This window comes from Grus americana, chromosome 5, assembly GCF_028858705.1.
Source record: "Grus americana isolate bGruAme1 chromosome 5, bGruAme1.mat, whole genome shotgun sequence".
Classification (NCBI taxonomy): Eukaryota; Metazoa; Chordata; class Aves; order Gruiformes; family Gruidae; genus Grus; species Grus americana.
The window spans coordinates 42116118-42143507 of record NC_072856.1 but is presented as its reverse complement, the minus strand read 5'-3'; the positions used below and the strand labels follow the sequence as shown (position 1 = coordinate 42143507).

The 27390-nt window shown below is 37.5% G+C and overlaps 1 protein-coding gene across 6 annotated transcripts in view; it reads right to left on the bottom strand.

Annotated features, from left to right (window-relative positions):
- NPAS3 (neuronal PAS domain protein 3) overlaps window positions 1-27390 on the bottom strand; it is a 631693-nt gene that overhangs the window by 47795 nt on the left and 556508 nt on the right. For all 6 annotated transcript variants that reach the window (XM_054828470.1, XM_054828473.1, XM_054828471.1 and 3 more), the window contains one exon: window positions 10654-10772. In XM_054828470.1, coding sequence (XP_054684445.1) covers window positions 10654-10772 — 119 coding nt within the window. The remainder of the gene's footprint in view (window positions 1-10653; window positions 10773-27390) is intronic.

Here is a 27390-nt window from a genome sequence, read left to right as displayed (position 1 = left end):
TCCTCAGGAAAAACTGCGTCCAGTGCCCCGTTCCTAACCGTGGGCATGTGACTATGGGAGAGCCAGAGTGGGTTCAGTGATGCCCTGTGAGCTAATTTTAATTAGCAGGGCTCTGCATTTAGGTATCTCTTGAACTTAGTGCTAGGTCTGGTGGTGGACTGACCTAACCAACATAGTCTTTGTAACAATCTAAGAATGTGAAGGATCACAAGAACTGAAAGCAGTTGATGAGTTAGGAAAAAAAAGATACATTTCTGAGCACTTGATCAAGGAGAAATGAATGAAAAGGCTAAGAAGGTAATGATTTTCAAGAAGAAAAATGTTTGTCTAATATTGCAGAGAAAAACCATGCTTGGGCCTTCCAAAATATGTCAAAAGTGAAAGGGCTCATTGAGTTCATATGAAATAAAATTAAGCATTCAGTTCATGCACACACAAATTCTTGGGGAAAATGCCCAAACTATTTGTACATAGAATGAGATCCCTTTACATTGAAAGTGCAGAGTTCACTTCAGATTTAAACATTTCACTGTAACTGGTAACTACTAATTTGATTTTTTAAAGGCTTATAACTACTAAATATTTGCATGCCTGTAAGAATTCAGATCTTATTTCTGAGAATAACTGAGAAGCAGTAACTCAACAGCGGATAAGCTGTGACTGCTCTGTTATAAACATATTTGCCTGGAACAAAATAATGTGATGATCCCACCACATATTTAAGTGCAAAAGTTTCTTAAGTTTGATTGTGAAAGGACTATGAAACATTTTGATCAGGTTCTTCTTGTTATACTGAGGAGATACTGCTTGCAAGTACGTGACCAATTCTGTAAAGTGAAGCCATGTGAAGAATCCATATTTCTTGAACTTTCTTTTAATTAGAGCAATACTGTCAATTTTAAAGACACTCAGCTTGCACCCTGTTGCTCTAATTGTTTGCAGTCTATATTACTCTTCATATGTGCCCTAAATTAAAAAAAAAAAAAAAAAAAAGAACAGTACCAGACCAAGAATAGATCTGAAATTTAGGAAATATTGCCAAACTTAGGCAGATACACTCTTTTCCAAGTATATTTGGATAGAGTCAGTGATGTGCTATTTTGTTTGGTTTAGGATGGAAAAATATACAAAGACTAGAATTATAACTGAATATGTCTGTACAAAGGAAAGGGGAATGGGACCTTCTAATGTGCTATCACAAACAAAAGTGGAAAACAGATTGCTTACAACTGATGAAACAGACCTTGGCTGTGTCCTTTTAATGGCAAGCAATTCACACAGCAATGTGCACAACAAGTTCGGAGAGAATAAAGTACCTATCCATAAAAAGTGAAATAAAACTTGTAACCCTCTTCAGGGTAGCCTCTTCAGAGCTCAGATCTCTTTAAGCAATCTGTATGGATTCCCAGTAAAGGCTCCAATATGACGTTTGTAAGAAAATTACTGCTTCTTTATTATACTTAGTGTTTTCATTTATATGGGGTATTTCATATGAATTTTTAGTAATGGAGAAAATGAGGATAATTGTGCTCTCCCAAGTTTATTCTCAGATACTGATTATTTTCCTTTAAGCAGGCACAAAATTCTTGGTTCTAAGGAGGGACAGCCAAAAAATATAGCAGTAACAATTAAAATTTCTTATTTCATACTGGTTATAGATGCATTAAGGTATATAAGCTCTAGGGTCAGTATAAGCCTTGCTCAGCTTTCTTTAAAAGCATTGGGAGTAATAAAGACTTCCATTTTATCTTCAGTGAAATAATACTGCTGAAATATCACCTCATTTTTGATGTCAGCAGTGATTTCTTTTTACCTCCGTGATGTCAAATGGGAATTATTATTATTAGAATGACGGCTTCCTAATGATGCTGTAAAAAGGAGAAACTGAAACTCTTCCCACCAAACATCTATATTCTGCCTTCTCCACAGGGTAAAGCAGATGGGCTTAACCAAATGCCATTCTTCAGCTAGTATCAGTGCATTAAACAGACAAATCAAGAGGCATGCTTAAACATTTAGAAACAGAAGCATAATGGCTCATTTGGTTATATAGTTGTATGTGTGCACTCTGGACAATAGAGAAAAAGGACATTTATACTATAAGAACTCTTTCTGGGAAACATGGCCTGAAATACGCATGACCAATTTTCTGTTCTAGAAGGTAAAACCAGCAAATCAGTGTCCAGATCACCATCCAGAAGTCATTGCACCAGGTTAAGTCAACAGCTACAGGGAATGAAAGCCTCATGTGATGGTCCTTGTTCAACTGCTGGCTTCATGTATGGCATACTGGTGATGGACACATCACTAAAATGCTCTGTGCCTTTGTTCTCCCATTTTGTCAAATGAGCAGGTACAGAGGAACCTTGCTTCATATGACAGCAAATTAAACTAAAAAATTCAGCTTTTGAGTAAACGATGGGCCTTGAACTTCATGCAACCACGTGGAAAGTCAATGAAGAGCAGCTGCAAAATGGTACCATCTGTGTGAGCAAATGGGGCATTTTGATTTCTAATACTTTCACTTTGGTCCAAATATAAAGAGCTACAGAGCATAATGATTCCCTGTCATTTTTGCATGTGCTCATTAGGTGTATTGCTTCACACTAGTTGATAACGCTTGAAGGTCTTTAGGGTGGAGAAATCTATGGTGGATATGAAAAAATATTAATCAAATTGGAAAAAAAAAAAGTCTCTCTATAAAGTTTGTTTGTTTTGAAATAAGAAAGATAAAGTTTGCAAAGAGCCAAGCCAGCTGCCAGCAGAGAACGTGGATGCCACCAGGCCTGGTTCTCTCCCACAACAAAGTGGTAGGAACAGTAGTCTCAAGGAGCTCCCCTGGGCTAAATCCAAGGGACAGGAAAATGTGTTTTTCTGCTGGTACATTGCTTCTTTTTCTTTCTGAGGACAAGGATTTTAGAGTAGCTCTTCTACGGCCAGTGGTAGCCCAGTTGAGAGCAGGAATTCATCTTTTTCTGGGTTTTCTGTGAAGGTTCTGCTAAACTTCACACTATCTGATTTGAGTACTTTTTTAATTGGCATCGCATTTTGCCTATTCAGGGCAACCGTCAAAACAAAGGAAGTACCAGCCTGAGAAAATGAAGTGTGATGTGCTGGAACACAGAGATGATTTGACAATATTCACGCGCTAGGAAGAAAGGCTGAAGATGAAGTACAGCATGTAATCACAGTTGGCTCTGACACAAACAGCCATTGTTATCTTTGGCAAGTTACTTGATCTCTTGGTATGTCAGCACTTTCCAGCCTCAGAGGAGTGTTGCAAAAGTACATTCATTAATATAAATGACATTACAGGCAACAGGAAAAAGCCAATAAAACATAATGCTTTGCGCAGGTAAGAACCTGTACAAAAAGTAAAAGAAAGTTTAAAAACCATGTGGGAATTATGGGGTTCAAAAATAAATTAGAAGTAAAGATGCTTTTCCAAGTTCATGATGAGGTGAAATCGTAAGTCAGTGTTTATCTCATTGTTGCACAATGCAAATAAATTAATGCAGGTATTATAACACTAAGGAGATGTGAAGAGTAGGGAGCAGAAAAAAAAAAGGAACTTTTAAAAGGATTCAGCTTTAACAGGACAAAGAAACAGCCTGATCCTTATGAATTGTGGGCAGCTAAAATTTCGGCACGTATTGAATATAATGATTAATGATGAAGGAAAAATTACAGAGAAGTAATTAACAATGACAATACTTAAATAGTGTTTTAAATATTTCCAGCTGTTTGTAAAAGAGAATTTCTCTACTATTTTTAAATTTCAAAGAACATGTGATTGTAAAAATTTATTAATGAGACCCAGCTTGCGTAGCTGGTATGTAAAATGTGCTGTACAACCTTAGCTATTCAAGGGAAGAAGCATGGTGGCCTTTCCTTTGTGGAGTGAATGTGGAGACAGGTGATAACCCACAGCTTTTTTTTTTTGTATCTCTATGACTCAATAAAACTTTGTTTTTGAAAAAAATACCAGATTTGGGTTAGAGCTGATCTCTGTCCATTTTGAATATTTTATTGTGTATCAGAATAAATCTTGACCTCATAGTTTTCTTTCACTGTTATATCCACTGACTTTGAGAAAGGTAGCTTCAGAATTATACTGCCTAAAGATCACAATCAAAGGCAATTGCTGCTAATTTGGTCATAATGTTACCTTCTTATATCATTTATTCTTTGATAACAGAATTTATGAAAACAGAAGTTATCCCAGAAAGTAATCTGTGTTTGCTCAATTTTATGTTTTCTTCCCTTTCAGAATCCAGCTTGTGATTTCCCATTTACACAGTGTGGAACACACTGCAACAAAATCACAACTCTGAAGCCATATGAACGTTTAAGACAATATTTGAGGAGAAACACATCCTGATACAGGTGTCAGGAATACTACAGCTACAGTCATCATGAGGAATGATCAAAGCTTGAATCTTTCTTTTAAGGAGACTGCTATTAAAAAGGCCTTTTTTATAATACTAACTGGTTAGTTTCATTAGTGTTACTGCAATAATGAATGCCTAACATATATTCAAGTCTCCAGATGGTAGAACAGTGCTATAAATCCCATTTAAAAGATGCTCAGTCCTGAAAATGTTTCTTGAGAAGGTGGAGTTAGTAGCTCCTGAACACTTTTAAAAAATTGGTTAATGTATTTAGATGCTGAGTGTGAACCAAGCTTTTCCAGACAGCTCTCCTAATAGAATCTCATAGCTCCACAGCAAGGCATAAAATGAACTCCAGTCTTCTTAATCCTGTTGCAGACCATCTTTTCTTGAACCGTATCTTTATATCTACAAGTAGATACTTCATAAGACTCAGATTGGCCCATTAGTATTTTGTTCTTTTATAAGTAATGCTGCATCTTTACTAGCTAAGAGACTTCCTTTTGACTAAAAGGTCATCGATTTACATGGGTGAATTCTCGATCAGTTCTTTCTCTCTGACAAATTACCTTTAAGTCTTCCTAGTGCTGAAAAGTCTGGGGAATGCATGTGCTGACATTTAGAAAACTCTTCACATAATGCTTCCTGATGTTGGTTTCTTATTCCTTCTTCACTCAATTAAGGAGGTGTGGCAGTAGCCATGTGATGAAATACTAAATTCTGCAGTTTTCTTTCTTCCTACAGAGAAAGGTCAGGATACCTTTCTGGGACAGAGTAAAATGGTTGACAGAAAAGATTTGAAGGGGGAAAAATATTAGAAGAGGAGAAAAGAATTTAGGCCAAGCTAGAAAGTGGGATATGTGAATTCCCTCAGGCTGAGGAGGGAATTAAATCTGACTCAAACATAGCCCACATCCAAGAAATGCACTAGTCATTACTGTTATGCAAAAAAACAGCTGCCTTCTCTTCCTCCTTCCTATTCCCCTGAAATGGAAGGTGGTTTTCTGCTGTTCTTAACCAGCCCATGATATATTGGGTTCTTAAAGTGATTTTGGAATAGGGACATCTTGTTTCTGAATTCCAAGTGAATCTTTCACTTAGATGGGAAACAATAATTTCAATTTTGGATTGAATCAAGAGAATGGTATCACGAGGCACGTGAAATGGCATAATTGTGTATCTCTAACAGAGTTTTTGGGTCTCTTGCCCTCTTGCATTAACGAACCTAAATTCTGCCTTCGCTTAGTTCAAGTGCACACTGAGATTTACAAATCTTGCCCAACTCTTCAAGTTCTTCTAAAACGAGAAATAATAAAAAATACTAATTTTAAATTGTGAACAGTGTGAAAAAGGCTGATCATAGAACTGTGATGGACATAAAGTTTCAAAAAGAAATTTAGATTTCCATCTTCAAAATCAGCATTCAAAGAATTCTAACTTTATGATTTTAGATGCAAAATCTGAGAGCACAGTCTTGGAAAATGTTTAATTTTAAACAACTTGGTAGAAAGATACCATTACACAAAACAACAAGATGAATTCATGTAGACTACAAAGACTAATTTGTGAAAACACCTTTATGGAGGTTTAAATATTATTTAAAATATTTTGTTATACAGCAACTGATGTATGAGGCATAGATAACCAAACTTGAATCCTCCATTACTGAAATGCAGACTTTAGATGTGCAACAAACCATCAAAATTTCTAAACTAAACTTGCTAAAGCAATTTTTTTATATCACAATTTACTTATTTTTATGCAGTATGTCCACTGGCACTTCAGAATATGCTGTTAGGTTTAACAATCCTCTGTGATTTAATAAATAACGAAGATGATAACTTGGCTCCCTTCAATGCAATTTGGTCAGTTTTTTTAAGCTTGCTTACTTTTCACAATTCTCTTGCAGAGAGGAAAACAGGTGTAAATACCTGCTCTTGGCATTGATAAAAGCTGTGACTCTGTAAAGCAGCAATGCAGGGCTTACCCTTGTATCCAGTGCTAACACTTCTGTGCCATATTAAGGGACTTCAGAACTCCTGAAAGTAGCTGAAACAAAGCCTATTTCATTCATCTCTGAAGACTACGTACGTGCTTTTCCATGATCGCAAGGCATTTCTCAAAGACACCAAGGCCTCACTTCAAGGCAGAAGTATCTGAGTAATCTAGCAAATATTTCTTTTCTCTATAATATAGGCTCAAAAGTCTAAGGTTTTAAGTAAGGTTTTGCTCAGCGCATGATAGCTGCTATATTTACTTCCAGTTACTGAAGAGTCTGCAGAAGACTCGTCGCCTTGTGACTTCAATGACTTCAATGTTTTAATGATATGTTTCTTGTTGACGCTGAATGGGCCAAAGCAGGCATCTAGGTAGTGCAGCAGATAGAAAGTACTGCTCCAAGTAAGAAGGTACAGCCTGAAGGATTTTTAAGATGCCCTTAACTCAGCTGATGGATCATCAGGAAGGTTGATTGCCAGCGTCTTGGGAGATTGAGAGGCAACAGGTGTTGGTTATACCAAATGCAGATTGCCACAGTGACAGTAAAAGTATAAGGGAATCTCCTCATGTTTGCTTATCCACCTCTGTAACAGCTTATCATGGGAGGGCTACTCCATAAAACAGTAGAGGAATATGTATGGATATATACTAACACATCTGATGAGCTGATGAACTGGAAACTACTGGCAACTACTGGCTCTGATGATGTTCGATGTTTTGACTACTTCTTCATCCCATTACTTATGCTTTGTTCAAGAGAGCTGTATCAGGCTCTAAAGGTTTGAACAAAGAAAATCCTAGCACAATTTGACATGAAAGTAAACGTGACAAAACAATAATAGGATACTACAGGGGAGTACGAAATGTATCACTGGAGTTCAACAAAGTAGTTTTCAATTAAAAATAGCTTTGACATATGCCTAAGTCAGACAATAGAAACATTGAAGGTGGGATAACTATTAAGTGGACAGAATTCTGACCCTCAAATGGAGGAAAAAAAATGGGAAAGGAGATAAAATGGAGACAACAACAATCCAAGTTAAGCAAAAAAAAATCTTTTACTGATAAAAAAAAATGAAAAAAGGAAGATGTGCTACATTTTCAGCAGAGAAAAACAGAGACGCTGCATCATGTATCTTAGACAACAGCTGTAATGGTAATACATTCTGAGTTTTGCAGTGAATAGAATTATAATTTTTTTCTTTTTCTTTGTTTTCAATACATTTTATCAGCTGACTACATTTTATTTTACTTTATTTTTAAGATTGTAGATTTACTCAATGAAAACTGAATAGCTGTCTAGCACTGTATGTAAACTCTTTTCCTAGAAGCTCTGAGCCTAAGAATAAGAAGAATGGGAAAATCCAATTCAAGGAGGGTGCTGGGGAACAATGAAAGGGAAGGAGAGAGGGAGGATTAATCATGTAACCACTTTCCCATTTCAGACTTTTAAGGTAATATAATTCATGGAAAAAAGGCCATTACTTCCATCTTTACATATAATTCAGGGCTAATTAAATCAGTCCAGGAAGGGACTATAAACAGGGTTCATCGCATGTCAGAACGGTCTGGAACAGGATCTCTTTGAGGTATACATATGTGTAAGTCTATCAGTGTGATTTTTGTTCCAACATTTCTTTTGACAGAAAATTAGTCCTGACTAGATCAACCCAAATGATTAATCAATCTCATTCTCTGACTTTTCAATTTTATGTGATTTTCCTGAGGCAGGGATCACTCATTCTGAAAATTGGCTAAGCATCTTGTGGACCTCCTCAGTTATTTGCTACCTAAAGAAAACATTCATCAGCAGTCCTCAAAGCAAGGAAAAAATGGAGATGTGGTTCTGAGCTCAGTAAGACTTTGGAACAAGATGCAACCACTTTACAAAGATGAAAAATTTTGTCACTGCTGGAGGATTGAATCCACAGGGAACTGAATACCTTTGACAGAGCTAATACCTGACTCACATAAGATACAGAGTTCCCAGCACACTGCTCCTGACGAATGTTGGTATGCTGATTCAGGAGGGTTACCCACCCACAAGAGCTCAAGGGAAGCTGCTAGCCAGGAGCCCTTGCTTTTTGCAGAGGGAAAATCCAGTGCTCTGTTGTATTCTGAAGGCGTGAGACAGCGGCTCCTGAGTCAGCCTGCTCCACCAGGATTTCCCGCAGGAAATGAGCTTTGTCAATATTATGTAACTATTGTTCCCGTTGATAATTTCTTATAGCTGTACATCCATAAGGCTCATGTATCTTTCTTAATTTTAATAAAATATATACCTGAACAAATTCAAGAAGCCTTAAGTTTGTTCTGGCACTGGACTTTTAGAAATCAATGAATAAATTCGTAACATTCCTAAAAGTGTGAGTGGCATTCCCTTCAGCAGGTGAGTTTTATTATGCTTGTCTAATACACCAACTGAGAATGATGTTTAAACAAAGCAGTTCTTAACACTCGGTTAAAAAGACATTCAGGTGAACCAACTCTTCTAAAACGAATACACAGTTTTTCTGGGGCTCACTGAGGCTGTGGATAGTTCTCCTTCCATAGAGCACAGAGTGCCAGTAACGATGCTTTTGAAAAACTGTCAAAGTACAATTCATACGGCTGGACACAGCTGAGTTCAGCCAAGCACTGCCAGTTACAAAATCCTCAAAAACATCAGAAAGCAGCAGAACTACACCTCTATATTTACACCTGCCTAGGACCTGCACACTGTTTATGCAATTTTACTCATGCTGACTTCCTGATTCCTCATAGAAAAGTTTGGAAACAACAAAATGTTTTATGTACAGATAGTTTTGCTGACTATCATACTCTATCCATTCTTTGTGTCTAGGAAAAGCTGGCTAAAAATGATTAGTTGATCTTTCAAAATTCATTCTGCTCTACCTGTGACATCTCAGTTATGGTTTCCAGTGTCTCCATGAGTCATTAGCAGGTTTAAGAGAAATGAAATTGTATTTATATGACAGACATTACTGTGTCTTTCTTTTGAGTAAAGGCTGTACTGTGAATTTCAAAAACTGTATTGTAATGAGTAAGAAACCCACCTTGTGAAGCTAGCCCATTTTAGATCTGTCCTATTCTGTGCTGCTAACATTAGATTGTCAGGAGTCCAAGAACAGAGAATGACAAAGTCACTCATGTCTTCCTTTTGTTCTTACCTAGATCTGGCAAAAAATGTCAGACTACAAAATCCACAGACGAATTCTCTATTGGACCTAAACTTCCATTAGCAACTACTTTAATCATCTTGACCCAGAAACCATCCAACAGAAGGACTTTCAGTCATTTGCTTGCAAAGACGACATTTCTACCAGATTTCTACTGCTCAGGTAGAGTACCTCAATGTTATGTTCACAGAGAAATTTTTGGGAAAAGTGAGTTGGGGAATTTTACTGCAAAGCTCCTCTAAATCTTCCTCTAAAAACTGAAAAAAAAATGCTTGTGAAAGTTTTTAAATGAACGTTGACAAGCAACTTCTTTAAATACACACACATTCTCAGACTGACTTTCTTGCACCACTTTTTTATCTTGTATAATACTTAATGGATGACATATTTCATTCCACAAGTTGACAATGTTAAAAATGTGCTATTCCTTCTAGTTTTAGTATACTGCAAAGCCACTGATAGCTACAGGCACTATGAGCGATATATGACTGAAGAAAAATGAGATTACTGCTGATAAGGAACAAGAGACTTTCATATCTTAAAAGAGTCTGAAATCCAGCAAATATGATCCCCAGCAGCAGATGCCCCTCAGACAGACAATGAAAGAAAAATGGTGGAAAAGTACTCGTCATGGCTTCTTGTTTCCTTCAGCCAGAACAGCAGTGAAATTAAACAGCTCTAGCATACTGTCTGCAGGAAGAAATCCTACCTCTTTGGGAAAAGCATAACCCAAAGACGAGTAACAGCCTAACAAAATGAGCAGTAATTTTCCACTATGGAAAAAGTGATGTTATTCTGACTCACCTTCTTTGGTAAAATATACCTTTACTCTGGAACTGTTGCTCTTTTGAAGGCTATCATGCTGTTAGCATCAATGTTTATTGTAATAATGATCAATTTAATGGAGGAGTAGTACCAAAGCCAAACCTCGGGCTGGAAACACCGTATTAATGATTCTTTAACAAAAGGAATGAGACATATGCAAATGTGAAAGAGCTCCTTCCTCTGTCTATTAATGTGTCCCTGGAACATGAATGAACATAATTTAAAGATGTCAATATTTCATGTTACAGTGTAACCCTTACCTTGTATCCTGATGATTTGATGTGCACTCCTCGCTTGGTCAGTGTAGATTTCATTCGGATGAAAAAAGAGCGCTCTAGACTGTTGTCAGTGGTTAGTAAACTGGGGCTTGTAGATTCCACTAGGGAACAGAAAAAATACATATACACATAATTTAGATTTTATACATCCCCTCTAAGCTATTTTTCAGGTGCAATCCTTGAACTCACTAAAAATAAATGACTGATGGATGCTAAGAGTGTTGTAATCAATTTACCTCGTTTAGAAAATGTTTACTTAGCAAAAAAAAATTTGAAAAATATATGTATACTTAGTAAGTCTCATTTTCAAGTTATTTTTCCCCTCGGAATTTTTAAAAGAGATTTACCTCATTAACTCTTTCTTGCACAATTTGGTTATGCCTGGAATCATTTTGTTAGGGTATGACATTGTTTTCAAAACTGGGGAGTATTTTGTGAAAGGCAAAGTCTCACTGAGGTAGCAAGTCTGCCTGCTCAAACAGGCTGCAAATTCTGCAGGCTTTTATTCCCTAGTCTCCACTCCTTGCTTGCAGTGATACCTAGGGTGAGTCACTGCTGGTTTTGAGGGCCTTGGTTTCCCCATTACTGAGGGTTAATTATTATCAATAAAGTACTGAGCAGCCTGAAGGCAAAAAATGCTCAAGTAAATGACACATATTATTATTATTGTCATCATCATCATTGTTAATTATTTCTGACTAATTAGTCACTAATGAAATGTCTTTGTAGTCCAATTGAAGAGATATTTCCTGCTTGAAACTATAACTCTCACCTGTGCTGCTCACTCCCTCAACTGCAACCACTTAAAATAGTAAATTAATGCTCTTAGTATAAACCATGGTAAAATAGTGGGTACAACCCTAGTCAGCACTGTATATTCTTTATACAATCATTATTATCTCTATTTTTAGCCCTGATATCCAAGCTCTCCCCAAAATATTGTTCCTGGAAAAATTCTGGAGCAGCTTACAATAAGCAAGCCTTATTGGAGATTAACTAACTTTCAGTTTCAACGAGTAATTAACACCAAATAAAAAAATTATTTTGAAATGATTCTGTTTTAGAGAACGGACCAAACTACTACTAGAAAGTATTCAAGTATTCAAAAAGCAGTCATTATGCAGTCAACAGAAACACAAAAACTTGTTTGTGAGCTAAGGATTATATCGAATTGTCCTTGATTTAATGTGGTCACGTTGTCTTGTGTTTGTGACATTTCAGTTCTATTGTGATGAAATAAGTGGCAACAATGCCCCTTTCTTTAGTGTCTCTCAAGATTTTTTTGTTTTAGAGAGCATGAATTCGATGTCATTTTAAATGTACAGCTCTTTATCACTCGAGGGAAAAGCAGAGCCATGTTATATTTAGTACTTTCATTTCTTCTGATTAAATATGAATTACTATGAAATTTTTCTCATCATCTAACACGCCATAATACGCCAACAGCTTTTTAATACACTATATAAGCACAAACTTCTGCTCTAAGAGTTTAATTTGCCCCTCTAATCCAATCACATCAACCTTATTTCTCTTATCAGAGATTCCCATTTTGAATTAAATGAGCTCATTAGTTTTAATCAAAAGCAGAGAGATCAAAACTTAAACGTAAATGCTTTAGATCAGAACTGTCAGTCAGCCGTGCAGTTCTATTTTACTAAAACACAAGATCAGAGACCCTTAGAACCAATTTTTTCTCGTAAGGGATGCCAAGAGCTTGAAGATGCTATATCCTTTTTTTTTTTTTTTTGCTCCCAAGGACAGATTATACATTTAAGGTTAGACTTAATTTAGAGTATTTTTTTTCATCCTGGTGGAAATGGGAAAGTATGCCATTCTGCTGTTGCCTCTTTCACGTTTATTGGTGCTGGTCCTTGGAGACCTGAACAAATGTGAAGCCATCACAATCCATGCAACAAACCTGTCCTCAAAAAATTCAGCTATGTTCAGCAATATCATCTAAGAAATAAAGCTCTGAAAGGTAAGGTACGTGTTTCAGGGTACAGGATAGTGGAACTGTGAAACAACAACCAGGGTCACCAGGATAGCAGCAGTACTGGTAAGATGAGGATCATAATTAGTTATTATTTTTATTGTACAGTACTCTACAGTGCAGTAGTTAAAGAGTACATTAAGAAACCACAGCATGGGTGCTTCCTGCTGTGTGAAGAAATGCTAAAATCAGCTTAACAAGTGTAGTTGTTGTAGTCCAGCACATTATGCTCTAGCACAGGCAATAAGTACAATATGTCCTCATGTGTCCTAATGGTAATTACCTAAACACACAGAAGTAATGTTAATTAAACACACAATATCTCATGCTCAAAAAATGATCAGGCTGTAATAGATACGTACCATTCCCAAGCAATTGAAATTAAAATTTCTCTTTCGTACACTGTTTTATGAAAGAAAGGAAAACATCTGACATCTAGTACAGCGTACTTGGCATTGACATTTTCTGGGCTCATGTCACCTTATATCATAAACTTAACATTATTTTGCTGTTACTATAATATGTACAAACCCATACATCTCTGTAAGTGAATGTTATAAAATGCATATAATTTATCCAACAGACTGGAACAGTGTCTGTCATATAAATATGTATTCTGAGGTGTTTGATTTTCTTTAACAAAAAGTACCTGAGAGTGTATGTGTGAGATGGGATTAGTTACCTAAAAGTCCAGAACAGCTTATGAACAGCTTTCTGAATTTCTCTCAGGAGAGAACCACTACGGCTGATAGTACAAATCTGCATTCAGATACCCACATACCCACGGCAGATACTGTAACAATGCTAACGGTGATTATGCATGCAGGATTTTAAAAATAGGATGTGTACAGAACGCAGCCATCGATGTCAGTGAGATTTGCACAGGAATATATGGAATATGGTCCATTATCAGTTCTCAGGAGTTGATTTTAAATGCCTATCACTCAGCCTTTTCAATTTTTTTCCAATTATGTCAAAGGAAGCTAGCAATCTGAGGAACATCAGAATGAAACTCTGTAGCAATTCATTTTTTCAAGAGGTTTTTTTTTTTTAATTTGTGATCTAAGACCTTTAAAAAAGCCTGAAATAAGCAAGGTCCGCTTTGCTTGATACCGTAGTAACTAAACATGTCTTTTACACTGAAAAATAGTGCTCCTGGGCTGAATTTACTGAGTCTAAACCTACTGTTGAGTTATAAACCTCTGAAACTGTGAGTTTAGAATGCTAATAATATGATAAAAGTCAATGCTCACTGCGTGTGAATGAAAGCACTATACACTGTCAGGCTTAGAAGTATAAAAAGTCAGTCAGGATTGTCTTTGCAAAACAGATAACTGTGCACTCTGTTGGGAAAGCACTTGCCTTTGTGTGTCCTTAAATATCTTTGGCAGATACTACTAAAGGAAAAAAAACCTCTTCTCTTTCCACTCCCAAAGCTGCTAATGCAGGACGAGATTTCTGGACACAAGGAATGCACTGTCCGTTTCAAAGGGCATGAAGCTGCAACGCACCACACCTGTACGAAAGTGTCCCAAACGTTAAAACGTTAACTAAGAGCCACAGAGGCGAAAGGGGAGGTAGTACGAACTAGTGGCCAGTTCCCAAAACTATCTAGTTATCTCCTCCTAAGCATTTCTTTGTGAACAAGCTTTGGAGTTCTGAGCCGTCACTGGGCTTTGCCTTGGGAATAATCTTGGGCCCCGACCCCACAAAGCAGTCATGCACTGTTTAACTTTACTTGCCGGAGCAGTTCTTCTGATGTTAGGGGAATGCGTACTGATAAACGTGCAAGTAACCGGAGGACTGAGGTCCATGGCTCTGATCCTGCAGTGATCTGCAGATGTACACTGCATCTGCGTGTAGGCTGACAACCTTAATGCTATAGAGCAAAACAATGTAAAACAATGCACATAATTGCTATTACACAGCGATAGCACAAGTACTATCCCTATGACTGATTCACAAGCACATTTTCCCCCAGGAAAAAAGAAGTTCCAGATTTGATTTATGCCTTAAATAACGAAATGTTGCCAAAGCAGCCTGAATAAATATTCACCAACATGCATTGAAAATAATTGAGAGGAGAAAAATGCATTTTCACATGCTGAACAGATAAAAGATAGGCTTCTCATTCTTAGGAGGACCAGAAGCTACAGAGGGAAAACTAAACACCAACAAGGAATTTGAGGGGCTTGGGAAAAAAGCTTAAGGTTTAACATGCTGGAAATTCTGGATTTGGTAGCATTTCAGGAAGTTTTCACCTGGCTTTCATTTCTCTTCCACGAAGACAAGCGTCTACACAGCTTTTAAGAGACATTCTGAAACACCAACTATGCAGCTCTTAAAAGAGAATCAAAATAAGAGAACATAGAAAATAGTAAGAAAAAGGGAGCTCTCGTTATCTTCTACACTTGCAAACCTCTTCTCACATTTTCTTAACGTCTTATAATCCTTTGCATAGGCAACTGAGAATCATTATGTTCAGATGAATAATTAGGTAATATAAATCTATCATTTTCAGTTGGACTAGATGCATCTTTGTAAATGTTTCTATTTCTTCTGTGCAGTTTATTGTCTGTAACCAGGCATTAAAAGACATTCTAGGAAAATTTAACCTTGAGTAGTTAACTGTCCTGTTTTTTCTCATATTATTGCCTCTTAAAGTGTGTTTTTATCAGAAAAGTGACTCTCAAAAAATCACTGTTGTCAAGGTAATTCTCTCTCAGATCCAATTTGATCATTTTATAAGCTAAAAGATTTTTCTAACTACCAGGCCAGCAAACACGATTCAAAAGCTTCAAGTTAAGACAATTTATTTCCAGTAAGTGCAAGTTACTATGAAATTATACTTCACACTTGTGCAAATGGATGGTTTTAAGTGAAGTGGGTTCAGTCTGATTGCAGGCTGAACATGGGCAAGTACTAGAAGCTAAAGCTTGGTCTAGGAAGGTACTGAAGATTCTTGGACTATTCGGATGAACCACTTAGGCATATTTATCTGCACAGGCAGCCTGCCTGGAGAACAACTGATGAGCACAGAGCTTGCAATTTCTATAGGTGCTCTCTTGATCTCGCTGGTGTGCTCAGCATCTTGCAAAAGCAAGGACTATCTGAACTATTTAGTTAACATTGTGGGTGGCAAAGAAGAGGCTAGTTCACTCTTCCAAGGCAATATGATTTTGAAAAGGAGCTGTAGGAATAATATTTCTGCTGTAAGCTGTCCCAGTTATAAATAGGAACTTGAATTCCTGAATAACCAGATTTGGATCTGAATTTCATGGTACTTGTATCTAACTTGGTAAGACTTTTAAAATGTCTGGTTTGCTATTTACTGAAAAGCTGAAGTTAAGAATTGGACCCCAGGCTTCTGGTGAGTTAGTTCCCTTCTGTCCTTTACACAGGGGGAATAATGCTGGGTTCTGGCCAAAGCCTCACTGAAAAGGGGAAGGCTCAGGGCACTCTTCCAAAAGAAAGGGAAAGAAAGATGACTTCCTTTAAAGAATTTATTGCTAGGTAATGTTTTCAGACAAGATAATAAACTGTTCTTTCTTGTCATTCTACCTCCAAGATGAAGACAATTCACTTTTCATGACCTATAAGCCTATTAGAAACTCAAAGGCATAAAAACTTTAAACCCTATCAGACTTCTGTTGAAAGCTGGTTCTTTCAATGTTTGTTGGGCTTTTTTCCTCTCTCATCCCTCCAAATTTTCCAGATCCAACAATTGATGAGATGGCCTGGCATCTCAGATTGTTTCAGTTAGGTTTTCATTGCATAAAATCCTGATTTTTTTAAAAACTAATTTGACATTGAAGCCTTACATATATATTTATGTCATATTTTTTGTAATATTAAAAAAATCTATATTTTATCTATATTTACATATAGGGATATGATTACTTTTATAATCGAAACCTGTAATTACTACGCTATAGTCCACATGTGATGGTGCACACTGTTAAGCACAGATGTTTGAAACTGGGAGAACAAGTGACTAACTCAGATATATAGAGTATATCTTTTTAATGTGATAAAAGTATATGTGTTCAGGCAAAAGTCAAGTCAGTGAAGTGGCAGTGAATTTAGATACAACAGCCAGAAAAGTGGGAGAACATGTTTAATATTAGATCCACCTTACACACTGTGGATTTACAAGAACTTGGACATTATACAGCAATCTGTTGACTTGAACTGTTTGGCCACAAGACAGTGTAGTTAATATTTTTAATTTGCATAGTTAACACTGACTTTTCAATTTGTTGAAAATCTCCTCCAAAGGAAGTAGTGAAAACCCCAATACTTAACTATATAAAATTGAATGGGACAAACTATTGGAAATGCATTAAGAACAGTTCCTTCATTTCAGGGATGAAGTCTAAGTGACCAAAGCGTAATTCAGTTGCCCACACATAGGTCTACGGCGTTCTTGTGAGCTGCCCCACAGTGTCTGAGGTGTGTACAGGAATGGCAGTTTCACACAGGACCTCCAGAAGACCCAAGTCTTTCTGGAGCAGCTGATGGATGCCAGGTGTGTCCCAAGTAGCACAAGTCCCCTATCTTTGAGAAACTTAAGCCACCAGATCCTGGTCCCATTTAAGTAAGTAGGAATACTATGAAAAGACTCAGATTAAGTTCCTGACTATTATTTTATCATTTCCAGCATCCCGTGTGGCCTTTTGCTTACGGCTTTGGTTGTACATGCCAATATTCAGTCTAGTGTATGTGGTTACACCTGCCTTTGAACTGTGCTTGTGTTGTTCCCCAGAATACACCAGGCTTAACATTAACCACAGGCAAAAGTAAGCCAGAATTCTCTAAAGGAGCTTAATGCTGTTTTACCAATGGAGAAGCAAAACTGTGCATGCAATTACTGGCAAAATAAGTTATAGTTTCACATAACTACCGTACATATACAAACAACATAACTTTAATGTGCAAACTGCATTTGTCTGTGATTGTTAATGCTCGGTTTGCAGGTTTTACAAGTGCAAACACTACTACGTGCATACTATATTTTGGGCACACGAAAGAGTGCATCTGCAGAGAAATAAGCTATGCTTTGAAAAGTTGTCCCGTAGTGTTACAAATAATGAGCTTACCCTGTTTGTTTTTTTTTAATCCAGACTAGGCCCACATACTGGCTGTAGTTATGTAGGACAAGCTAAAGTACAAACTCATTGATAGGCTTTCCCTATGATTATACCGAGAAATTTCTGAATGTTCTATTATCCTTGCGGAAGCAAAGTCATCTGAACTACTCGTTATTGGACTAAGAAGTATTACTTTATTTAATGCCTCTCAAAGCTTCCTTTCTTCTGCTTCTGCATCTCCTTCTATTTCGTCTTCTTCTTCTAGCTAGAAACATGTCTTATCAGGCTATTAATTCCCAAAATATGCAATTTACTTCCCATGTAAACTTTATCCCACAGAATTCTTTATATATCTGGTAAAATATAGAATGAGTTAGGTGCCAGGATAGAGCTATAACTAAAGTGTTGCCAGGATGAAGCTATGAATAAGATTTTTGTTACTCCTATAATACCAAAAGACAGATTTTACAACAAATTTTGGTAGGTCAGCGATCTATGAAATACATAGAGCTTTTTTGCCTGTTTGAAAACAACATAATAAAGATTTGCTATTAACAGAACTAATCATGGTAGGAAACTTTAACTCTGAAAAAGCCTTTGGAAATGTTACAGTCTACTGGGCTTCAATCCATTATCTAAACACTTGCAAATGTATCCACATTCATCCAATAGACCGGAACAACTCTCCAAGAGCTGTTACGGTCTAGTGAGTGAGTGGTACATAAACCATACTGCGTATGAAGCTCAAACTTGCTTCTACGTTTTTACATTTAAAGTTAATTTATTTTAAGCAATGGAATAAATAATCTGACCTGATCTGTCGGCTTGGTTTCATGTGAGGTCAGCAACACGTATAAACTTCCAAGGTTCAGTGACAATCCCAAAGAATTTGCACAGTGGTATTGTTGCAGCAATTCTAATAAAGTTTGAAACAGAACACATCCAATGGCTAGGAAAGGTCCTGATGGTAGGCGAGTACAGGATCAGAAGTAATAGCACATCTATCCTCTGTTAGGGAATGGGTATGGAGAAAAGAAACTGGGAAATGAGGAAACAGCAAAGGAAAAAAAGGACCCTGACTAGTTTTGAGGGTAAAACCTTCACTGACTTCCCCAAGAGCTTTATGGGCCTGTGAGGAATACAGGACTAGATGCTAAATCTCCTTTGAGATGTGGCTGGTTTCCACAACTTAAACGATTGTTGTCCATACTAAGCAACTTTTTAGAAGTAATTTTGAGCATTTTGTTTCAGCACAAAACTGCTATTAAATGCTGATGCTGTTCCCTCTCTTTCACGACCTAAAAGGATCAGCTGAGGGTATTTTTTCTCTCTTGCTAGTTTTCTGCTCTTGCCTAGTAACTTGTGAATCATTAACTGACACTCCAGAGCATAGCTGTGAAAATAACTGTGGTTCAGAGTTGCCAATAATGGCCCACTAAAGTTCCTTCCCAGCACATGGCATAAAACAACCCCCAGCAAACATTAAAAAGTCCCTTCTGATGTTGCCTAACATTGCCAGCCTGCTTGGGCTTAAAAAGCACAATAAAGAGGTTGCTTTCCAGATTTTCATATGCCAAATGGGAGGTGCTTTTTGGTGAAGCTTTTCCCTGAGGGAAAGAATTGCAGCCGAGTTACCTCATGCTGCTCAGTCGACGTTTGGATGATCCCACTCCAGGGAAACATACACAAGTGTCAAAGTCAAGCTGCTGCTAGTGGATGTTTCTGTACTCAGCAACTAAGCAGGAGGAAAGTTCAAGAGAAAAAAATGGAGTATCGTAAAGGTAGTCTTTGAGAGCACGTGACACCCAGCAAAAGCTATAATGCAGCAGCCTGTGTATGCCAAGGAACAAACAGTATGAATGCAAAAAGTGTTTTAAATCTTAGTGGAATACCCCCGTAAATATAGCCACTCGAGGAACCTATTTCTTCAGAAAATACCTTTTGTGCTGCTGGGATATTTGGGGGATTCTATTTTCAATACCTGTGTTCCGGATCTAGTGGAGCAATGCTTTTATCACGACTATAAAATGGTTACGAGCCAATTCCTCATATAAAACAGTCAGTAACAGTGGGGCTTTTTTATGACAAACATGATGTCAGACAAAGGGCATCAGGACTTAGTCTTTGTACTACAATACAAAATAACAATACATAAACACCTTTGTGAAAGCAGCTTGAAACCCCATGTTTTCTATTAAAAAGTCATGTTCAATCTTCACTGTTGATAGAACAGAATAGCTAACACAGAGAGCATTGTATATCAGAAAGGTCAATAGTTATTATGAGCTACAAATATATTTTTTTCCATCCTTCAGGCTGTTTAGCGCATATCACAGCATGAGCAGCTGTCTTCTTTAATGCTTTTAAAATTAGAATCCCAAAGAGGAAGAAAAAATTACATTTGCAATGATTGCTCTTTGCTTTTGTAAGTTTACTTTAATACACTATTTTATATACATGAATCTTCCATGCAGCCTAACCAAGGGGCAGTAACTGGTTGCTAGTATCTACTGGATTGCTATATCAATGTGTATAGACTCCTGCCAAAAAATCACTTTGCACAAATTGTGTAACCTTGCTGAATAACCTTTCTAGGAAAGTACGTAGCTACTGGGCATGTGTTTAAACCAAGCAAGCATACATGTGCAAACACAGACAGATCATTACTAATGGCGAACGCTTACTGGTTTAGCAGCAATAAACACAGAGGACCATCTGACCTACCACTTTCTGTTCACACACTGAAAATGAAAAAAAAAAGGATGGTAAGATTGTGGCATCATTTGACCTCTTACTTTTTTCAAACACGGCAAGTAGCTGGGTTCATCTTTGCTAACAGTGAACAACTACTGAAAACTGCAAACAGGTTTCCATTCTGATCTTTGGTTTTCAGTCATATGGGCTCTACCAAACTGTTCCCTTTTCCAAGTTTGAACCTTAGCTGGATGTGTATTGGTGTGTCAAATGCAAACTGGTATTTTATAAATATTTTGAAGTATGGAAGGCAAGAAATAAATTTCTTTATAAAACATCTTTTTAGCTAATTTAGAATGCTTCAATAATAAAAACTGAGTCAGAGTTAAAAGCCGTATGTTGTCAAGGGAAAATGAATATAATTGGCGAGAAGAACGTTGTCCCTCTAGGATTTGATGTTAGACTCACAGATAACTTCATTACTGGACAGTGGCAATAGGTATGGTGCTAAGCATCAAGACAATATGCAGATTCTTTGGGGGATGAAGGGAAGTGCCGCAGATTTTGCAGGATGTGTAGAAAGTCCTGGTCTAATGTACCTTAGGAACTACTTTCTCCAGCTGCATGGCTTCAATATTCAGAGAACAAGTCAAGCAACACTTTCAAAATGTCAGAAAACATGTAATTTCATATACTCAGACAGAATCCACTTATCCATGTCAAAACCCAGCATGACTAATGCTGTTATTTTTAAACAAAAAGAATAATGGAAAAAATTAAGCAATATAGGCTTTCCCATCCCTTGCCCCAAACAAGTAACACCTAAAAATATCCTGTGAATAGAGCTATTACTTAAACATGAGAATACTTATGTTCTCAGCACTGTGCAGCCAAATTTATTTCGGCATGCTATTGACATTTCCATCCTCACAAGATTCGCTGTGCAACTGTTCCCTCTGATCTGTCGGGCAGAAACTCCATGACCCGGTTCGGGCTAGGCAGAACCAGGCAGGCTGCTAATCCTCCTGCTGCTGCTGAGGAACTTGCTAGCACAGCTGGCACGCACGTACCTGATGCTATCAGGATGTACTGCTCGGTCGGTGGCGCTTCCAGCAGCAGCCTTCACCTCCAACACTCATGTTCCTGGCTGCAGAAGGGGTAAGAAGCCCAACTACCCAGGTTTCTCTATAGCTTTGTCCCTTATTAGTACTGCTTCCTTGTTCCCGCTACAGTATTTTCTCCTCAGGGTAGCATATTAAATTAAAATAGGGCAACAATATTCCTAAGATACACCGACAGAGTTCTTCTACAGATAAGTTAGCATTTATAGATTTCTTCGCTTATGCAGAATTTACAAAAAAGCCTAAAATAATGACAAGCACTACGCCATTGAAATTCAAAGCGAGTTGAGAACAAGTATCTCCAAAAATGACAGACTTGAAGCTGCTGAAAACAAATACCTAACAGTAGTTCCAGTGGGCTGCAGCCATGCATTATTCTTAGGAAACAACTCACTCAAATTATTTGGTGAAAACAAATGTCAAATGAACCGGACATCTCACTTTTACTATATTTTTCCCCTTTATTTATTTATTTTGCACTGTGGAGTTAAGAAGGTTTTTGACAGACACAATCAGAATCTGTCATATTACACAGGAAACAGCATCTTAAAAATCAGCCCACGGTGCAGGTATTTTGGCAGATTTATCACAAGGCTTGAATGGTAAACACTTAACAGAAGGAATTTTGTTTATTTGCTTTATTTTAACAATGGGAACAATGACTTCTTCTTCCCATAATGCCCCTTCAATTCAAGCTTTAAGCAAAATAAAGCCAAACCCAAGGTAATAGGAATAAGATGATCAATAATAATTGTTCTTCCTTTTGCTGTTAGCCCATTTTTCTATCTCCAGTGTTTGCAAGCTGAGTAACTTGGAGAATGATCATTTGGACACAGGCAGAACACGGTATGGTTGGTGAAATTTCCATGGTACAGTATTTTCTGAGTTTTTCTGAGTTAAAATTTTTCTACATTGTATTTTCACAACCCTGGAGCTTGCACTGTTTCTTTTTCCTCCAAGTCTGAAGATCACCCCATGGATTAACAAATGATTGAGGATTCTCTCTTAAAAGACTCTTTAAAAAACTGTCAGAATCAGCCTGAGACAAAGATTTATTATGAACTATTTAAAGGGCTTAATATATGTATCCCCAAAGAGCCCTTGGAGCAAACTAAAAAGGAAGAATGGAATTCTCAAAGAATGGGAAAAATCTCCAATGCCCCACTTTCTTCACACCATGATTACTGTTTACTCAAAGGATAAAATGCCTAACCTGTCACATGAAGTCTTCAGAAGCCATATTACTGCTGATGTACAGTAAAAAACCCAAAACAATGAGCCTCTACAGTAATATGCCTAAGAAAGGCAGCCGTAATTTGCTTTCTAACCTGTTCACTAACACACTAATGTGGATACATCTTGTAGAAAGACCTGATCTCCTGACCCAGACAGCAATCAAACAACTGCCAGAGTGTTTGCTGTCACACAAGCTGTGACCATTACCTTAATTATACGTTACCGTATAACAAACCTTCCCTAATGAGCAACTCTTCTCCCACCTGTGTGCCAGCTAACCCTTCTGTCCTTGAAGAGTTCCACTGCAGAGGATTTCAATTTGAAATTTGAAAAGCATATTCATTTGTGTTCCTTCCAATAGATAAAAATATTACGTATTTTAACAAGGTTAGTTGCTTCAGTAGAGTGCCAAGACAATAAAAAATACAGGCTTATACTAAAGAAAGGGAGTTAGAAAGAAACATACCATACTACTGGTAAATTTTACGCAAAGGTGGATCTGACCTTTGACTTTATGTTCATCTCTAAATATATCCACTTTTACATATTCTTTTGTATTTACAGAAGTATATAAAATACTTTTACATTTCTATTTTTCACTTTGTGCCTAAACCCAGGAATTGCTGGTTCATGGTTTACACAGATGCCTGCTGTCCCTCTCTGATACCAACTTCCAGCAGGTTACATTTTTTCTTTTCTTCTAGTTTTTATCTCTTTTTACAGCATTTTATTTTCTTTTATTGCCTGATATTTAGGACATTTCCATTCACATTACAATTTACAGGGCACCATATCCTTATGAACAAATAAAAGACAGCTTCCCTCTCCGCAGAAGTTATCTGTGTGCTACCTCAGGTGCAGTGCTGGGAAGAAGAGGGAAAAGAGTGAGGCACAGGAATCTGGTTTTGGCCTGTTTGGGTTATTAGCCTCTCTTATTATGGCACAGTTTCAACATTTTACCTATTCATGCTAAATGCATACCTAAACTAAGCCAATCAGTGGAAGTATCTGCAGACTTCCCATCTGCTATGTGTTTTGCTTGAATAGTGAGTGTCAGCGTAGAATGACTTAAAAATGCTGCTATTACATCAAAAGAAGATCAGGAGGAACATGAGAGGGACCTAAATACAATCAGAGCAGACAACTGAACAACAGAGCAATAGATGAAATTTCATGCTAACAAGTGCAAGATGCAGCACACTTTGGAAGAAACTACTCCTGTATATTGAGGAGTTTTAAATAACTATAACTAGGCAATAAAGGGAAAAGGAAATATCTCAGTGAAAACATCTGCCCTGTATGGAGACTGTTATGACTAAAAAGTTAAATGAGATGTTAGAACCCAATAAAAATAAATCTAAAATTAATAAATTAAGAAAATATTGCAATGCCATTACATAAATTTATAGTCCAAGCTTTATACTATTGTGTTCAGTTCTGCTCATCCACTATTAAAAAAGAGAATAATGAAAACAGAAAAAGTCTAGTAGAAGGACATCTGAAGAGAGATTAATGAGATTATAAATATTTAGCTTTGAGAGCAGATAAATAAGAAGTGATGTGACAAAAGATACGTAAAATAATGAATGATACATAGAAGATAATATAAGAACAAGGAGATTTCCAATAAATTGAAGGAAAACACATTTTGAGCTGATAAAGACAAAATGATAAAAAGAAATAATTCCCCCCCCATGTAATCTACGCAATTCACAATCAATATACATATAAAAGAACTTCAAAGGAAGGACTATATATGAGGCTAACACGAATCATCCTGCTACACTATGTATAATAAAATTTACATGAGATATCAAGTGTCATGCTTCAACTTATATGGTACAGTTACCATTCTGTAGATTTTACATGTGGTTTGGAAATGGTACCAGCTACTCTAAAAGACAAACTAGTGGGCTAGATAGACAATGTTCACTCATATATTATATGAATTCCTGTGTTCCTAAGAAATTCCTCTTCCATATGAAGATCTATGGCAGGCGATGCTTCTCTTGTTCACTCACCCACCACCAGGTTTAAAGTTTTCCAGTGGTTTCTAAGTAATCAGTCGCACAGAAAAGAAATGGAGTCTCTCCAGAAGGAATACACAACTCCTTGACATTCACTTTCCTTCATTTGCTGACTTTGAATTGGAACATTCTGATGCACTTTCTCTTGAAGTTAAAAGCGGCAACATAAAGCTGATTTGTATTAAGGTAGGAGTAAATTCTGAAGCCAAGGAGATCTGTGGTGAAACTCTTGCCAGTGGTTCTCTTCTTTGAGCATTGAAAAATTCAAGTACTTTCAGCTGAAGTCATTACAGGTCCTTGAATGGACTTAACATTAAGTGCAATATCTCTTCATAACTGAGAAGCTCCAGCCTCCAACTGGCCTAAGATGTCTGCGTTTGCTGCATATAAGTTATATATTCAAAATGTTCTCTGTTTTCCCCACTCTACTACTCACACGGCAGAAAGCAGCTTGCAAAGCTTGCCTGTTACCATTATGGGATTGTTCATGAAGACTCTGCTGAAGTCCATTTTCTCAATCTTTACAGCTAATTTTTAAAGTTACAAGATTGTTATTACATAGCTTGTATAAGAATGAAGGCTTTATATAGAATAGTAATAATCAGACTGTTGTCAAAGAAATTATAATAGAGATGCATATTATATGTTGTAAACAGTTTTGCTGTTAGATTATATTCTTGTGTTGGGTTTGTGTGGCAAGGTTTTGGTAGCGGGGGGGGCTACAGGGGTGGCTTCTGTGAGAAGCTGCTAGAAGCTCCCCCTGTGTCTGATAGAGCCAACACCAGCCGGCTCCAAGACGGACCCGCCGCTGGCCAAGGCCAAGCCAATCAGCACCTCTGTGATAACATATTTAAGAAGGGAAAAAAAACCACTTAGAGAGAGCTTTTGCAGCTGGAGAGAGGAGTGAGAAGATGTAAGAAACTCTGCAGACACCAAGGTCAGTGCAGATGGAGGGGCAGGAGGTGCTCCAGGCGCCGGAGCAGAGATCCCCCTGCAGCCCGTGGTGAAGACCATGGTGAAGCAGGCTGTCCCCCTGCAGCCCATGGAGGAAGGATGAGGGGGTGTAGAGATTCCACCTGCAGCCCGTGGAGGACCCCACGCCGGAGCAGGTGGAGGCACCTGAAGGAGGCTGCGGCCCGTGGGAAGCCCACGCTGGAGCAAGTTCCTGGCAGGACCGGTGGACCCGTGCAGAGGGGAGCCCACGCCAGGGCAGGTTTGCTGGCAGGACTTGTGACCTTGTGGGGGACCCCACGCTGGAGCAGTTTGCTCCTGAAGGTCTGCACCCCGTGAGAGGGACTCCATGCTGGAGCAGGGGAACGATGAGAGGAGTCCTCCCCCTGAGGATGAAGAAGCGGCAGAAACACCGTGAGATGAACTGACCGTAACCCCCACTCCCCGTCCCCCTGTGCCGCTGAGGGGGGGAAGGTTGAAGCTGGGAGTGAAGTTGAGCCCGGGAAGATGGGAGGGGTGGGGGGAAGTGTTTTAAGAGTTGATTTTATTTTCTCATTCCTCTACTCTGTTTTGCCTAGTAATAAATTAGATGAATTCCCTCTCTCAGTTCGGTCTGTTTTGCTCATGACAACAATTAGTGAGTGATCTCTCCCTGTCCTTATCTCGACCCACAAGCATTTCGTTATACCTTTTCTCCCCTGTTTGGTGAATGAGGGGAGTGAGAGAGCGGCTCTGGTGGGTACCTGGCCTCCAGCCAGGGTCAACCCACCACAATGCTGTATATTAAAAATATTACCATAATTTGAATTTAATCCTAGTACATTTTTAATGGACAGTTATAAGGTAATCAGGGAAGATTATAAATCTTACATGAAAATATATTCTACAATACATGTGTGTCTTGCTAAAAAAATACAAATTGGAACAGTGAAATGAACATGTTTTAATGAAATATTGCATAAGTTAGTTCTTACATACTGCAGAATATGACTTGTAATGTGAAATTACTTTTCAAAACCAAAAGGTGATATAAGACCAACAGTGATTCACATTCTCTTTATACTCTCTTACTGGCTTAGTCATGACATAGCTTATTATATGGTTCACTGTTCTATGGAAAAAAAAGTTTCCTATGTCAAGAAATTAAATTACAGAACATCTTTGATTAAGTGATATTTATATCGCAATACAAAAGAAAGCCCATATCTCTAAAAAGCTTTTGTTAAAAAAATATTTCCATTTTCCTATTTAGGCACCCCAAATTCTCCTAGAAAATCCTACTACAGTGCAAATAGTGATTTCATATGAAAAATGTTAGTAGCTGCTTAATATAATCAGGTGTTAGAATAATGATAATGATTACCTCATCATATTGGTAATTTTTGCATTCTGTTAGCAAATTTTGCTTTTGCTAACATGATGCAAAAGTTGTTAATATAATGAGTCTCATTGTATTAGCAACTTTCTATCACATTAACAAAGATTAAATTTGCTAATGTAATATGACAGTCACTAACATAAGATTAGTGCAAACAGAGACCAAAATCTCTGTAGACCTCCTAAAGGTAATGCTGAACATGTAAGCAATGCTCATTTGTTTTTCCTTTGTT